Here is a 16,039-nt window from a genome sequence, read left to right as displayed (position 1 = left end):
AAACATCAAGTAAGAAAAAAATATGTGTATCTTATATTCAAAGGTTGCTATGTTTTATCCTTTTCAAGTCGTGCATGCAATAAACAAAACGTGGCTCGAAGTTGGTGTTCTGTACAATGCACACCTCTCTTGGGTCCACGGTTCAAACCATCAACTAGCTTTTAGAGTACCTGGTCCACGGCAGTGCCACCCGCCTGGAGACTCCTTAGCTGCTGCCAGCGTGTCCCTAACACAGCTCCAGAGCATGTGGCAAAGGATGCTGATAGATGTTAGTTTATTGTACCGGGGAAACTCAATACCAAGAAATCCTCTATAGAGACAGTAACTGTGGTCTCTGTTAGAGAATTTTCATGTTTCGGTCCTGCCACCAGCCTTTTCTGGGACCATGCCATCAGAGACAAGGCTCCAGGATCTTGGTTTCCAACTTCAGTGAGTCCTTCATAATAGTCATCATTAGAGCAAAGCAGCTCCTGACGGCACTCAGACGACCGCTTTTCAAAGGAAGTGGTATAACGAGGGTAATCAGGCTTTTCTAAATAAACTGCACAACCTCGAAAGATTGCTACAGCAGGGAGAATGGGCGGGCTTGAGCAAGCTAGGTACCAGATTTTTCAGAAGACCACTGGACAGGAAACTCCCCGGTGTGCATTTGCTGATGGGTGCGTGTGGACCTTGCCCTCCTAGACAGGCACACAGCAGCTAAACTTCAGAATCTTCTTTGCTTGCTCTGTTAACATCAAGGTTCTACTTCACTTTTATGAAATGCCACTTCAGGTTTTGAGGGAATCATGAAAGTATATCCCAGTTTCTTATGAAAGGTGGTTTCTTGTTTATTACGGCCAAGTTTTTATCGAGCGTCCACTCATGTCAGGAGTGTCTGCTTAAGGACAGGAACTCTATTTGTCTCGTTGACTCTTCACAGCATCCGACAGTGTAGGCATCATCGGCTCCACGTTACAGGATGCTTGGAATGGTTGAAGAGTTGACCAAGATGACACAACTGGCAAAACATACCTACTTCCAACGCGGACGCTATTTTCACCCCCTCACTGCCTCCTTATCAGTAATAGTGACGGCAATAATAATAATAATAATGATGGCGACGACCATGCAGGGCGCTTCACGAACCTTCCCTTTCATCACTTCAACCGTTTTCTCGATGACTTTGTGCAGTAGACATTACATTTTACAGATGATTAAACGTGCAGCAAAGGCTTTGAAGAATATGAGGAGGAATATGTGGCAGAAGGGATTCTGGGCTTAAAAAGTCTCCACCATTACACAGCTGTCGCCTCAGGGAAATTAGAAAGAAAAAAAAAAAGCCACAGAACTGTTGAGCTAGAAGGGACCTTGGGGAGGACATAATCCAATCTCCTCAGTCACCCCAGCTGACCCATCACGGTTCCTCACTCACCAAATGGGAAGAACAAAGTCTGCTCTGCCCACTCCCTTAGCCCCCTGCAGTCCAGAGAAATCACGAGGATTCAAATGAGGTGATGAATGTGAAAATAATTTGAATATCATCTGAAAAGCAAGGTTATGTAGATTAGAAACATCTCCACCACTTAACAGTGCTGGAAAGATTTTATCAGGTCTTTCTTCCTCTCCTTCTCTTCTCCTCATTTACCTGTAAGAAAATACACCAATACTGTGTCCTGGACATCAAGTGTGTTTTCATACTGTGTTTACATAGACATGTACACACTCAGACACATAATTATAGCAGCACCAATCATGCCACTACACTTAAGGTTCTGTCAGCTTTTCCAATATTAATTGGTATTTTCAGGCGTTTTTCAAACTTAGCAGCAAAAATTCATTTTGATGTGAAACTAGATATTATATATGGTCTTGGCAGGGGAGCAAAAGTCTCTGTTAAAACAAAACAAAACAAAACAAACAAAAAAACAAAGGGAGAATACCAGTAGGTCATTTTAGTCATTTCTAAGAGCTGGTTGCCATTCTGGATTTTTGAATAATGGATGTTGTTTTATTTTAAAGTCACCTGCAAAAATTGTCTGACAGTTACAATCGAAGAGTTGATTTTTAGTAGCTATTATCTAAGCTATGTATCATAATGTTCACAGGGCTACAAGGCTCTTGGCTGGGCTGATGTTTACATTTATGAGTCCATGCTCCACATACCCCTGACCCCTTGTTGGTTGGGGTGAGCTGTAGGGGGACCCAGGTAAGCATATGACAGACCCCTCTACCCAGACGTCTCCCCTTCTCTGGGTCTTCTTCCAGCTTACCTGTCCTTCCCTAACCACCCTCTAGAATAGCCACTGCTTCCCCATCACTCTCCACCCTCCTCCCCACTTTACCTTCGCTCTGAGTGCTCCTCACCACTAACACACATTACACCTTTGTTTGTGATCACAGAGCTCCTCCGGCTGGAGTGTACACTCCCTGACAATAGGCTCTTCTAATGTTTTATTCACTGCATTTTCTCGATGCCCAGTGTATAGCTGACTCTCAATCAATACTCATTGAGAGAATAAACTAAATCCAGATGTTGAAATAATTTGAGAAATTATTTCTTTGGGAATTCGAAGGCCACATTCTATTGCTTATTCTTTAGAAAAGATTTTCTGCAAGAAGCTCTTCCAGAGTCAGTGGCTCTGATGGGATTCCAGAGGGCAGCGTTCTGTGCACAATACTGGAGCCGCAACAAGGAGAAAGAATGAGCAGTAGTTTTAATCTCTAATTACTCAGTTATGGGTTTTAAAATGCTTTCTTTTTCATTTCATTGAATACAGACACCTTTGAGATGTGAATCAATATTGAGGAAGGACAATTGTACATCAACCATTCATTCAATAAACAGTCACGGAGTGCCAGCATCCACCCCATAAGGAATTGGCTTTCGAATTGCCATTGTCCCCAGTGGAGCAGGACACTGGTGCAATCAGAGAGATATGCCTCACAATTTAGGCTGCAAAAATCCAAACAAGAAAAAAATATATAGATTTCAAATTAGCCCATCACTTTAGAAAAATTATTTTCAATTTACTAAAGCCCAACTTTCTAGGCATTTGAAGTCATAGACTCATCTTAAACTCAGAATGAACACTCAATTGAACGTAAAATTTTGACTGATGGGCAGAAATCTGAGAGAATTCATTTATCCCTAGAGTGGAGAAAAGAGTATTTCTACTAAACAGCAATGATATTGTTTACATCGTGAGCTCAGTTGTTGTTATTTTGCTAGACTAATCTATACTCATATATTAAAGGGTGTGTACTTCAGGAAAAAATAAGTATGCTTCAGATTTCTTTTAAAAGGAATATGCTATGCCAGTAAAATGCCTTTATTCCTGTTCCATTTCTAGGCAACCAACTATTAAATGACAATTACATGTTTAAGCTTATGTTTATTTTTTCTTTACCTGGTTTCTGAGATGCCGCCTTTCCCTGCTTCCTCCCCTACGTCTCTCTCAACCCCCTTCCCTGGCTTCTCCACCTGCCCCTTGATTGTCAGTGGTCTCCAGGGCTCTGCCTACGTTTTCTCCCTGAGCCAAGTGTACCAAAGTCCATGACTTCAGCTCTCACTGATACATCAACACTCTCGAGTATATATCTCCAGCATTCACCAAAGTCCAGGACCCACCCCTGTTTTCAGGTTCCTCCTAGGTCACTCCATGGGGACGTTCTGCAAGTACTTTTAACTTATTCTGTCTACAGTGGAACTCAGTACTGTTGGCCCCAAACTCCTGATTAGACTCCCTGTCACTGGGATTCCTCGGCTGACCACCCCTGGCCTCTACGGTGTGCCTCCTCCTTGCCAGCCTCTCCTGCTCTCCGCTTCCACAGCTCGCTCAAACCGCTGCTCTCTCCCTAACACTGTCAGGTAACTGCTCGCTTGTTTGTCTCTCACGCTAGACTGTGAGCTCTTTCGGGGCAGGGTGACACTGAATCTTAGTCTACACCCAGGTCCTAGCACAGCCTCTGGCATCTGAGAGGCACCCAGTAATTGTCTACTGAATGAGCTCCTCTGTGAATATCCCCTCCGTCCCCTCTTCTCCACCTTCAGATCTCCACCCTCTCCTAACTGACAATTCCATGTACAAGTTGGTTCACGATGGTGCCCTGAGGAGCTTTGCAGCTTTCAGGCTCTATCTTACTCCACTGCAGCCTCTATGCTGGCCAATCTGATCTTTCTAGAACCCACCTCTGACTATACTACTGCTCAAACACTTTCAGTGGCTCTCTTTTACCCAGATAATAAAGCCCAGTCTCTTCATGTAGTGACCTCAGCCTTTCATAAAATGGCACCCCAAACCAAGTCTTTCACTTCATCTCCTGCCCCTCCCAACCCTAACCCCCAAACCACACAGATTCTCACAGTCTACCCAGGGAAAACTTCTCATGTTGATCCCAAAACACAACATACTTTTTCATGCTCTGGAGCTGTGAGCGCCATTCCCTCCACCAGGGACGCTGTCTTCTAGATCCCTTCCATGAAGCTTAGAAGCTTACTATTCAGCACCAAAGGAAAATGCCACTGCCTCTAGAGACACCTTCCTCAGGCACTCAGTCACTCTGGCATATTCATCACCTTGTGTTGTAATTCCTGGTAGCGCAGGCACTAATGTGTCCTCCTAAATGGAGATTCTCCCGGCGGTCATGACCCGTGTTTACACCCACACCTCACATTCCCACCACAGTGCCACAAACTGAGTAGTTGCTCAACAAATGTTTGTTGTATTGAGACAGAGTCCAGACCCTTGAGTATCCTCTCATTCTACAGAAGGTATGAATTAGAAAGATTGTCAAAACAAATAACAACAGCCCCACTCTCTGACCCAGGGCTGGGCTGTTACAAGCTGTTTTCACTGTCCACTGTGATTCCACGTGTGTGTGTGTGTGTGTGTGTGTGTGTGTGTGTGTGTGTGTGTATGTGTTACATGTCCACAAGCAGATTATAAATTCTTTGGGGGCAGAGACTCAGTACCACGCATGCTGAGTAAGCAGCTGGGTAGATTTCAGGAAAGAACTTCTAGAGCTAGGCCCCTGCTCTGAGGGTCTTAAAACCATCTGGGGACTCTTCCTACAAACTTGAGAGGCATGTATGGCTGAACACAGATTCTCACCAAGAACAAGGTGGGGGTGGCAGTTTGTGGGGCCTCTGACCCAGAGAGCCAGATAGGAACAGAGGGGCATTCCAGGACCATCTCAGTTCACTACCCTGAGCCCACACTCACAAAGCATTTCCCTGACATAACCCAAAACAGAGGTTTGTGCAGATGTGTGGAAAGATGGATGTTGGATTAAAACTATAAAAAAGGAGGGGTGCCTGGGGAGCTCAGTGGGTTAAAGCCTCTGCCTTCGGCTCAGGTCATGGTCTCAGGGTCCTGGGCCCAAGCTTCACATCGGGCTCTCTGCTCAAGCGGGGAGCCTGCTTTCTCCTCTCTCTCTCTCTCTCTCTGCCTGTCTCTCTGCCTACTTGTGGTCTCTGTCCGTCAAATAAATAAATAAAAATCTTTAAAAAAATAAAATAAAATAAAAATAAAAAATGAGGAAATCTCTCTGCTCTTCTAAAACCAGAGCCCACAATTTACATCCGTGGCCCTCCTTGCGTCCGGATGAGGCTGCAGGAATGTGGCAGTTAGTTCAGGCCAGTTTCTAAAGGTTAAATGAATTCCAAGGTGATATTTTTGAATACTTGACGATTGGTTTGCAGCAACCAGCTGGAGAGCTGTCAGCACTGCGTCTCCATCCATTTCTTAATGGTTCTGAGAAAATTCACACCATCTAGCTGGCTTGGTGTCCTTCCCCACACTGAAAGCCATTTCAGAGGAATATTAGTGGATACCATTTGTTGGTTGTCATTTCCAGGCTAAAGTTCAACTTGCAGGTTGCCGTGGCTGTATTTTAAATTACATTCTGGCCCTCTGATATCAGACACTGCTGATGTTCTTTAAAGAACACAACAGCAGGGGGTTACCTGTCAATCACCAGCAACATGGAGCCACTCACGGGAGGGAAAAAAGTTGCAGGGGGGCAAGGGGCAGGGATGGAGGGGGGGACATTGCTTCTTGGAATAAGTAAATTTTGCTGACTTCATTCCTTTTTAGTACCTGTTCCTTTCTTTTTGCCTTTTTAAGTTTGCTAGAAAGTTCCTTGTAAGCAGTCTGGCAGAAGTCAAGAGTTTCACAGCTACTCTCAACCCGCAAGTTAAAGAAAGTTTCCATGTGGGGCCGGCCGCAAACACTTCCTGTTGAAATCTGGGGCGACTTGGCAACCACAGGTACCCGTGTGGCTGAGAATCCAAGCCAAGCCAGGAGCCCACATTGGTGGCTAGGCTTTCTCTGGGGTTGGTCCCCCTCCCTCATGACTCTATTACAAAAAGGGAAAAGCAGGAAAACAACTCCTCTCCATCTACTTTTTTTGCGACCGGGTTGTAGGACTCCAGACCACTGATTTGCCTCAGCTAGACATCAAGGAACCACACACCCCAAAATGGCAGATTTGTTTCTTCCCCCAGCTAGCCACCTGAAACCTCTTGTTTTTCCTTCCAGCAGTAATCGCTCTCCGCTTGCTCTGTCTGCAGTAAAAAGTGTCCTCTCCATCCAAGTAGACAGTCCTCTGGGGACAATGAGGGGTTGATGAAGGCCTGCAGAACACGGGGGCAGGGGACATGCAGCATGCCCAGGTGCATGCAGAAGCCACCAAAGTCTGTGTCTAGAGAAGAGTGTATCCCCAACCCCCAACAGCATTTCTGCAAGGAAGATGCCCCCTGTATTCTGTACTCCCCACGGTCTTCTCTGGGTTTTTTTTCAAGGTGACAAGAGCTAACACAGATGCGGAGCCCGTCATGCGCTAAAGCTTTCTGACGCATGTGCCCTCCCCGTGTTACAGGTGGGGAACCCAACAAGTGGCAAAGCCCAGATCTGCACCTTAAGCTTGCGGACTCCAGGGTCTAAGCATCCCTTCCCACCGTGAGGACGACTTAGAAGAACACAGGGTGAAGAGAGGTAGTTCCAGAGCCTGATAGTGCTAGTTTGGGCCTGGAACTCGGCCCTCCTGTCAGCCAGGCCGAAAAGGTCCTTTGGACCCGTGTCTCATGTGGATTAACCCTGACTAGCTAAAGCGGTGATAAAAAAAGAAGCAGTCTTCTTTCTGGAATGCACCTGTGTGCCAGGCGCTGTGCTAGTCATTCACGTCGATAACTATTGTACATTGGCCCAGAGGGAGGACTTATGCCTCCCTCACCCCGATGTGATGAAGCTCTGGTTTAGAGAGCCTTGCTAGCGAGAGCAGACTTGGGTCTTGTATGCAGATACTTCTGAGTCTTCCTGCCCTCCACCCTAGCTGCAGACACTGGGCCTCCTGCGAACCTGGAGCATTTGGCCGAAGTGCCATTTTTCCAGAGCACCCAAAGAACATGCTGTATCTGCCACTGAACTCGCTGAGCCTTGATTACCAAGAACTCAGCAGCCACCAGCGCATCCCCTGAAGTTGTCTCTTGGCGGGCGTCCTGTGGCACTTCCAGCACCCAAGCCACACACCACGGAGGAGTTGTCTTGGACTCAAGAGAATTTTAAAAGCAGCTCTCCTTTAATGATACCTTAGTCTTGGACTGTGATTTCCACGACAATTGCACTAGCAGGGGGAGAGCCTCTGGAAGCAGCACAGCCAGTCCTGAGAGCTTGGAAGGGGAAGAGTTCAGTTTTTGCTCTGGTTACCCCAGCTCTGGGAACCCTTCTGGCCCGCTGGCACTGGAGACGGAGCTGCCGGTGGTCACTGCCAAGTCTATGTGCCTCTTCTATGGCCCGCCCGGTGAAGGCCCTGGGAGCGGCGAGCGGCCTGTCTCCCCAGAACTCCCGATGGGGATGAGAGTCCTAAGCAGTCGTTTCAGGATTTCCAGGTGCCACTCACAGCTTGGGGTTCTTCTCTTATGGCAGCTCTCTGACACCTTAGGCTACACTACCCAGCAGCCTTGTGCAGCGGCCAACCCAGAAGGGGCCCGAGCAAGGGCCCCTACTCTCATTTTGAATGCTGCAGTCTAGGCAGGCCCCTCTGATCTGGCCTCCTGGCTCCTCACATAGAATGAGCAAGCACCACCTACCCCAGGGCCCTGCCTCGTCCTTCTCCCGGCTGCGGGTGAATATCAGCTGTCACTAGGAGGGCGGTCACATGTGGCCACACTTTAGACAAGGTTCGGGGTTTAATAAAGGATAAGGGAGAGAGCTGCTAGAGATTCCAGCCCAATCTGCACTTCGGACTATTCCCAGCCTGGACGGTTCTGTATTGTAAATCACTCACATGATTCACAAGAGATGCTAGGCAAACCACGCAAATCCCTGCAAAATGGAGTATTTGCCACAAATAGGCTTTGGAGAGTGTTGGTGAAGTACAGTTGTGCAGCGTGAGATCCGGGAGTCCTTGAAAGCATTGTATTTATGTATGATACATTTTTCACAGAGGCCTTTACATCCAAGAATCTCTGTGCCCTCTCTGAAAATCCTGACCTTGCAAATGCTCACAAGACTCACCCAAGGTTAATGGGGGGATGAAGAGGCCCCCAGTTCCTTCTTCGACCCTCAACTTGGGCTGCTCACTCAACCGTGGCTGCAGCCATCAATAGCTCGGAGCACGCCCCTTCCTTGCCTCAAGACCTGCTCCCCACCTCACAGGGGGAACTGAGAAGGCCAATTTAATTTAATTGATTACCACTTACCAAGCGGTGGTTACTCCTCTGAGAGGCCTATTTAAAGTTTCTGAGCTATACAGAGATAACAAAATAAAAAGCAACAGTGTAAGGCAAAGGACGATTATCAAATTGCTCTGGGAACCTTCAATATGAAAAAGATATATATATATATAAAAGAAAGATTGAAAGGTATTAGTCTCTAAGTCTCATTGAGGTCAGAAGACTAGAGCAAACCTTTGGAAAAAGACTTTCGAAACAAAACTTCAGAAAATACTTCACACACACACACACACACACACACACACTGCAGTCCTTTCTCAGATAAATATGAGTTCCTGTCTTAGACTGCATTAACATTGTTAACCTATTTTAAATTCCTATGGCACAGCAAGAGTCTTACATACTTACAAGATTTTTTTTTAATGCATGAGCTTTAAACTCATTTTCTTACTTTAAATAGATGTATATTAACTCTCCGGTTAGGCTGCAGGACCTCCTAGCTTAGTGTAACAGCCCAACAAAATAAGAGTGGCTACAAACTCTGTAATTTACTCACAGGCATAAATGGATATATAAATGTAAAAATGTGCACAATATTTTATGCCATGCTTGGCTTCATTGTGACCTAATGTTTATAATATGTAAATAATGGCTTCCTTTTAAAGCAAAGAACTTTTAATATACAGATTCATCTGAAGTCCTTTTTCTTTGATATAAACAGAAATAAAAAGAAAAAATACTCTTTTGCAATAAATAAATACCCAATGACAAAGGTTACCACTGAAGAGATTTAAAATGACAGAAGTCAACAGAAAACTTTCAATATCATACTTCTACTTTAATATGAAGATATTGTTATCAAAGGAAAAGACTCAAGAAATTCTTTGATAAAAATAATCTCACACTATCTTTGAAGCGGTTTCATTTATTTTACTACCCACTGTGTTCCTTATCAGAAGGCCAAGGGTAAGAAGTTTCCCAGTTATGATTAGGAAAGAATCTGATAGATCAGAAGACCTAATTGAAGTTGGACATAATAAGTATTAAAGTATTACATGACATTAATCCTGCCATTCCATTACTCTCTCCATCTTTGTGCACAGACTAATTATTCTGAAGCCAGTGTTCAGGAGAAAATAGAAACATACTTACTCTGGGCTGGAGTAATCTCTTTATTGCATCAACAAGGCTGGCTCTGTACTGGTCCAGAAAGAGGCTGACATTGAGAAGAGAGCAGAATCCAGATTAAACTGGGTTTCCAAGTCTAATGATACTAATGGAGGTAAGCACAAAGCTAATTATACATGTTTACTCAACACCAAAGGGGAGAAATTGTTTCCTTCCATTCAAGTGTCTCACTGGAAGAAAAAAAAGATTGTGGTCAGTGTTATCCGACCAAAGCCAAGTCATCAACATTCAGCTGGCCAAGATTCACACACGACTGTGCCATGTGTTAATGTTAAAGGGACAATGTCTAAGCTGCTCTTTGGGGGAATCATCTGGTTGAGATGAAACACTTCCCGTCATTAGAGCCCAGTTTCTGTAGACCTGGGCCATCGGTCCACTGAGGGTACTGTGAGGTCACCATCCAGAAACTAACACCAGCCCTATGATGCCCATACCATGGAACAGATCTCAGGTAGCAGTGGTTTTTGGTGGCCAGGAGCAGTACTGAGGTCAGACTCAACCAGTCACCCAGGAGTAAACAGTTCTAAGAACAAAGACCAGATTTGGGCTAGATAACACAGAGGCCATGGCAACTCGGGGGTTTTCTCTCCCTTAACCTCCATGTTGATTTTTTTCCCAGTTCACTGTGATTTTCCATCTTTCTTCTCTGGTCTTTTGAGAATTTCTGTTAGTGCTCTGTCACCCCCCTGGTGGGTCCATCTGAGCCCATCTTCACCAGGCCTCATCTTGGAAGCCTGGGGAGATTTCCCTTCTCTGGGACTCATGGGCCAGAGCATTAGCAGCCTTGTGCATCAGCCATCCTATGAGAGGCCTGAGCCCTCCTACTCCCATTTCTAATGCTGTAGTTTGCTGTGGGCCCCTCTGCCTTGGTCTTGCTGCTCCTCACAAAGCATGAGTAAGTACCTCTTACTCTAGGGCCCTACCTCATCCTTCTCTGAGCTAAGGGGAGCTATGACCTGTCAGTAGGAGAGCTGCTGCGTGGAGTCACACTGCAGGCAGGGTTTAACAGCACTCTGACCCTTCTTCTAGGTGTAGCCTCCACACAAGGCCTCAGTTTCCTGGTCAATAAAGGGCTACTTAGGCAGCAGTGGTGGGCCTTACGTCAATCATATATATTAGCTGACAAATATTTGTGGAATACCTGCTACATGTTACGGGCTGTTTTAGGCACTGGAGACAAGCTAGGAAAAAAACAAGGTTCCCATCCTCAAAGAGCTTCTGGTCTCTAGTAACCTATGCACAGCAAATTCTAGCACAACATGCGTACCTAGAAGGACACCGTAAGTGTCTGCTAATTGCCTGACTAGCGGGCCAACAGGATTTGAAATCGAGCAGCCTATGTAGGATGTTGGTTTCAATGACCCTAAAACAGGGTATATACACTCCTTGACTGGTACTGTTAAGGAAGAATCAATGGTTGGGTAAGCTGCCTCACTAATCAGATTCTCTTCCAACCAACTCTCTCATTTAAGAAAGTGGAGTGGGGAGAACAGCTTATGAGAAGTTGCCAAGAAGTCAGAGCTTGGGTTTCACCGTGGCATGTTTGATAGAAGGTTCTTCTATAAAAGATGCTTTGAGCAATGGAAAAAGAATGCTTTTAAGAGGAACTAGAAATCGTGTCTAGAATGGGAACCTTATCCCAGCTCCATCCAGCAGTCAGGATACCCTGATGATGTGCCAGGGGAAAATTTTCCCATCCTTCTATCAAAAAATACTTAAATCCTAGAGTATAGACTATATCTAATACAAATGCTATAAAAATTTGCCTCTAAGTCATATTAATCAGTGATTCATAGTCATAAAGGTTGTTAAGAAAGAAATAAAATTCTATCTAAGTGTCTTTTAAAGTTTTCAGGGCTATATACCTCACTCTTTAGTGGGATGATAATATCTTAAATTTTAATAGTTATAAGAATTCTGCCTTTAAAAAAAAACACACATTTTATTTTCAAGTAATCTCTATACCAAACATGGGGCTTGAACTCACAATCCTGAGGTCAAGAGTTGATGCTCAACTGACTGCGCCAGCCAGGCACCCCTTTGGTTTTGTTTTTTAAGAAGACTATCACTGCACGAAAATATCTCTGTCAGTTACTCGGGTCCACTGGGGACCTGGCTGGTTGGAATATATAACATTAAGCAAAAGACCACTCTTCAGTTTCAACCTGTGTATCCTAGGAGCTGGTAAGCTTGTTGGAGATAATCAGCCCCTTCAAAACTGAGCTTAAAACATAACCTGATACAGTACTATTTTCACTCAATGTTGGTGATGTGACAAAGATCTTAACATTGCAGATCACTGGAGAATGTGACACAACACCCACGCACCTATTCCAAAACGCAGTTATTTGAATGGTGATGTTGTCCACTCTATTCTTCCAAATCAAATTTCCCAAAAGCAATTCTTAGAGTTCTCTAATAAGTCTTTAATCCCAGCAAGCTCACCTTTCTACTTAGCTCCGAAGCAGAATTTACAACACTTTGTAGGATATATCATATGAGCAATTTCAGTGTGCTTTAGCAGGAATGATAAATAATGTTCTGAAAATTCACCCCTTAAATAAGTCCTAATGGGCTCAGAGAACAACAGTAGCTTAAGTGGATCTATTTTTAAAAAGGCTGAGTGGGTCACTGATTGGAATGAAGATACCATTGCAACTCTCCCTTCAGTTACTGATCAAAATACATCGACAGTCAGTCTAGTTTGGCTATTAAACACACACACACACACACACAGAGCCCTCTATATAATGCACTAGTGGTATCAACTCTCGCTTTATTCCATGGATCTGAATCACAGATTTCATGACAAAGGGAAGGTGCCAGGACACTTTCACTGCCTCCCTTAGAATCAGTCAGAGTGTCATGCAGAGCTCAGAGCATTCCCCAATCCACTCCTTGGGAAATTAATTAGTGTAGGCGACAAGGAGGTATTTCTCAGCCAGCATCCACAGAAAGGGGGCCTCTATGTCATCCTGAAGGTGAAATGTGCTAAGTTAAAGTCACTGTTCTAGATTTAACTTTCAGGAGAAGAAAGGCCTCTATCAGTATTTATCAACTGATCGCTGTGGAGCTGGGACCGATGGAGGTCTGGTCTCCCTTGGGGCTCCCACATGGGGTGCCATGTCTCTGGAAGCTTGTTTATCTTCTCTGGGACTGAGTTTCAGGTATGGGATGAAAGAGCTGGCTGCCTTTGCATTAAAGAGTTTTTCAGGTGTAAAGGTTATGACCTAGAACCACCCATGATCACAGCATCGGGAAGAAAACAAAAAAATTCTAGAGACTGCTTTGAAAAAAAAAAAAAAAATCCTTCCAGGAGAATACCTTAAAAACCAAGCTTCCTTCATCATTTAGAATAATAGGAAGTAGAAATGATCCATAGTACATAGTTAGTCCAAAAACGCTAAGAGAGCCAGTGAAGTGATGTAACCTTCCCCCATTTCTCCACAAAGTCTCAGACTGTGCATGCTGATGTGGTATAGCTCAGTGCATCAGGCTATGGGTGCATTTCAGACTTGCTTTCCAAGCCTTTAGAGAATCCAAATGTACAGAATCATGTTTATTTTTGCAGAGCTACAATAAACTGGAAAGCCATCAAACACTCACTGAAAGTGTTCCTTGAATACACACACACACACACACACACACACACGTCTTACTTCCAGACTCAGATTATTGTGATTGAACAAGAGTCTGGAAAGGCAGGCTGAAAATTAACAATCACTTGCTATCCTAAACTCAGCAAGGACAAGGCTGGACTGCATTCCAGCAGAAAGGAGCTCTTATATGAAATTCAATGTTAAATAAGTCAACCAAGGAACTTAAATAAGCCGGGTTTTTTTTTTCCTACACCTGTGGTGAAATATTCTAATATTTTGATGTTTGTCAACAGCATCATTTTGCAGGTGTGGCTGTACCTCGATTTTTTCCTTGTGTTTATTTCAAAATTGACATTTCACAAGTTATTTAGGAACTGTTGAACCATAAAACTGTATTTCATTGTCAAAAATGCTGAATGGTGAAATAATGACTAGCTTTCGCAGCTCGTCTCTTTATTTTATAATCTGGTGGAGCTCCTAAATGGAGATGTGAACTAAGAAGCCTGTCTCTTCTGGGAAATAAGTTATTTTCCCCGTAGCCCATGGGCTTATGAATGTTTGAATGTAAATATATGAATATATGAATAATTTAAAAACATAAACATTTCACCCAGCTCCTTGTAATCATGTGCATTTTACTTGAACCACAACGTGGATTTGGAATAGGTCTGTGAATAGAGCTTGTTTTCATGTAAATGGGATCAAGCAGGACCACTGGTTAGCTATTCAGAGAATCGGACAATGCCACCCTTGCTGGAAATGCTTCAATAAGGAATTTAATCCATGTACCTAATATTTGAACTCCAACTCTTGCTCCATATTCCTACAGCCTAATCCATATCTCACTGACTAACAATAACCGCAGGGCAGTGTGAGACAGTGTGATCATGAGTTATGTGGGGCACCTGTTTCTGCCACAGAGGATTTCGGGTTTCATCTTGGAGGTAGTGTCCAAAGAGAGGGTTTTTCTGTTTTGTTTTGCTTTTTTTCTCCTCTATGACACTGCTTAAAAAAAAAAAAAATGCAGCAGGGTCTTCTAGGGACAGCACCCACATAACTCCCCGAGAAACACCAAACCGACAGGACATAAAAAGCTGCCAGAGCCGGAGCTTCACTGCTGTGCGCACGACATGCGTATTAGAAATATCACTGTGCTTTCTAAGTTTCTAAGCAGCTTACCCATCCCTGTGAATATGAAGACAGACCATTACCAAAGCATTTCTTTTGGAAATAATATCAGCATTGCACTGAGAGTAGCTTAATGTTTCACATTTACAAATGGGAATTTATAAACAGGCTGACATTCTGGCACTTAGAACGCCGGAGGGGGGGGAAACCCAACTTAACAACTCACGCATAGAAAAGCTATTTATAAAATAAAACTTGGCGGACTTAGTTCGTTTGAATCTGTAAATTCTCACCTAGCTACCAGATGTGTGTGTGTGTGTGTGTGTGTGTGTGCGCGCGCGCACGTGCGCGTGTGTGCATGTGTGTACATCTAACATTGTATTCCGTGACGTATTTGTAACGAAAGCCTTCTCTGAATATGCACTATGGATATCAGTTGTCCGTGACCCTGTAGTGCGCTAGGGAAAAAGGACTATTTCTCAAACATGTTGTGTGGCTGTTTTTAACCTAACTGAGAACATTAATCAGAAAAGAGCTTAAATCTTACTTCCTCTGCTTGTCTCTCTGGTACAAATAGGATGACATGGTGTGAGTGTCCATGACACAAGGTCTGACAAAGCCAGGCTGTCCTGGTATTTATGTGAAGGACACATTTACCTCAAAATCTCCTGGCCAGACCTGACTTTCACCGCATATCTGGAGCCCATGCACGCGACCCTCGCTTAAACCTCCAAGAAGATGCTGCCCTCCTTCCGTCTTTTCTGCTGCTCTCTGATCTGACTTCCGTGCTTAATCTGACCTAATCCTGCCAGCATTATCTTCATCTGTGCAATGAAACCTGGAGGTTCCTTTCTCATATTTGGTGAGGAGGGGCATTTACTAAATTACTTGCTCAAATCATATGCTGAGGATTTAACTCCTTATTTCTGATTAGATGAGGAATGTAACATTAGGCACAATATCATTGATGAGTCCAAAATCTGTTTCTCCCTCTTTTGGAACAAGGTTTTTCTGAAATGGGGTACAAAGACACTAAAAGGGCCTTGGAAAGCTAGGAAATCTCAGCTAGAAATACAACAGAATGCTTCTTTTCCACGGAGGAGTGTTTTTTTTTTTTTTTTTTTTTTTCAGAAAAAAAAAAGAAAGCAAATCTGATTCCAATGACTTACATAAAAGAGTTACCTATTGAAAGTTTTGTTTAAAATAGTAATAATAATGACTGCCTGAAAATTTCATTTAACTCCCCTCTAGGAAAAGTCTTCTCCAGATTCTGGATCTTATAATTGGGTTAATCAATACAATAGAACTTCTTCAGAATCTGAACTTGTATTTTCAATCTCAAGTGTTGTAAGAACATAATGAAACTATAAATAAGATCTTACTCTTAACAGAGAAAATACTTTTGAACTGTCAGTGTTTCCGTATGTTAAAATATTTATTAGTCAACATGCATGAAAGAAAATACCTA

The 16,039-nt window shown here is 43.7% G+C and overlaps 1 protein-coding gene across 1 annotated transcript in view; it reads right to left on the bottom strand.

The window, feature by feature from the left end:
• CAMKMT (calmodulin-lysine N-methyltransferase) overlaps nt 1–16,039 on the bottom strand; it is a 378,203-nt gene that overhangs the window by 6,444 nt on the left and 355,720 nt on the right. Inside the window, exon 9 of the mRNA XM_082746974.1 lies at nt 9,809–9,872. Within this exon, the coding sequence (XP_082603100.1) occupies nt 9,809–9,872 (64 nt within the window). The remainder of the gene's footprint in view (nt 1–9,808; nt 9,873–16,039) is intronic.

This window comes from Mustela nivalis (genome assembly GCF_964662115.1).
Source record: "Mustela nivalis genome assembly, chromosome: 8".
NCBI classification, from domain to species: Eukaryota; Metazoa; Chordata; class Mammalia; order Carnivora; family Mustelidae; genus Mustela; species Mustela nivalis.
This window is presented reverse-complemented; position numbering and strand designations above follow the sequence as displayed.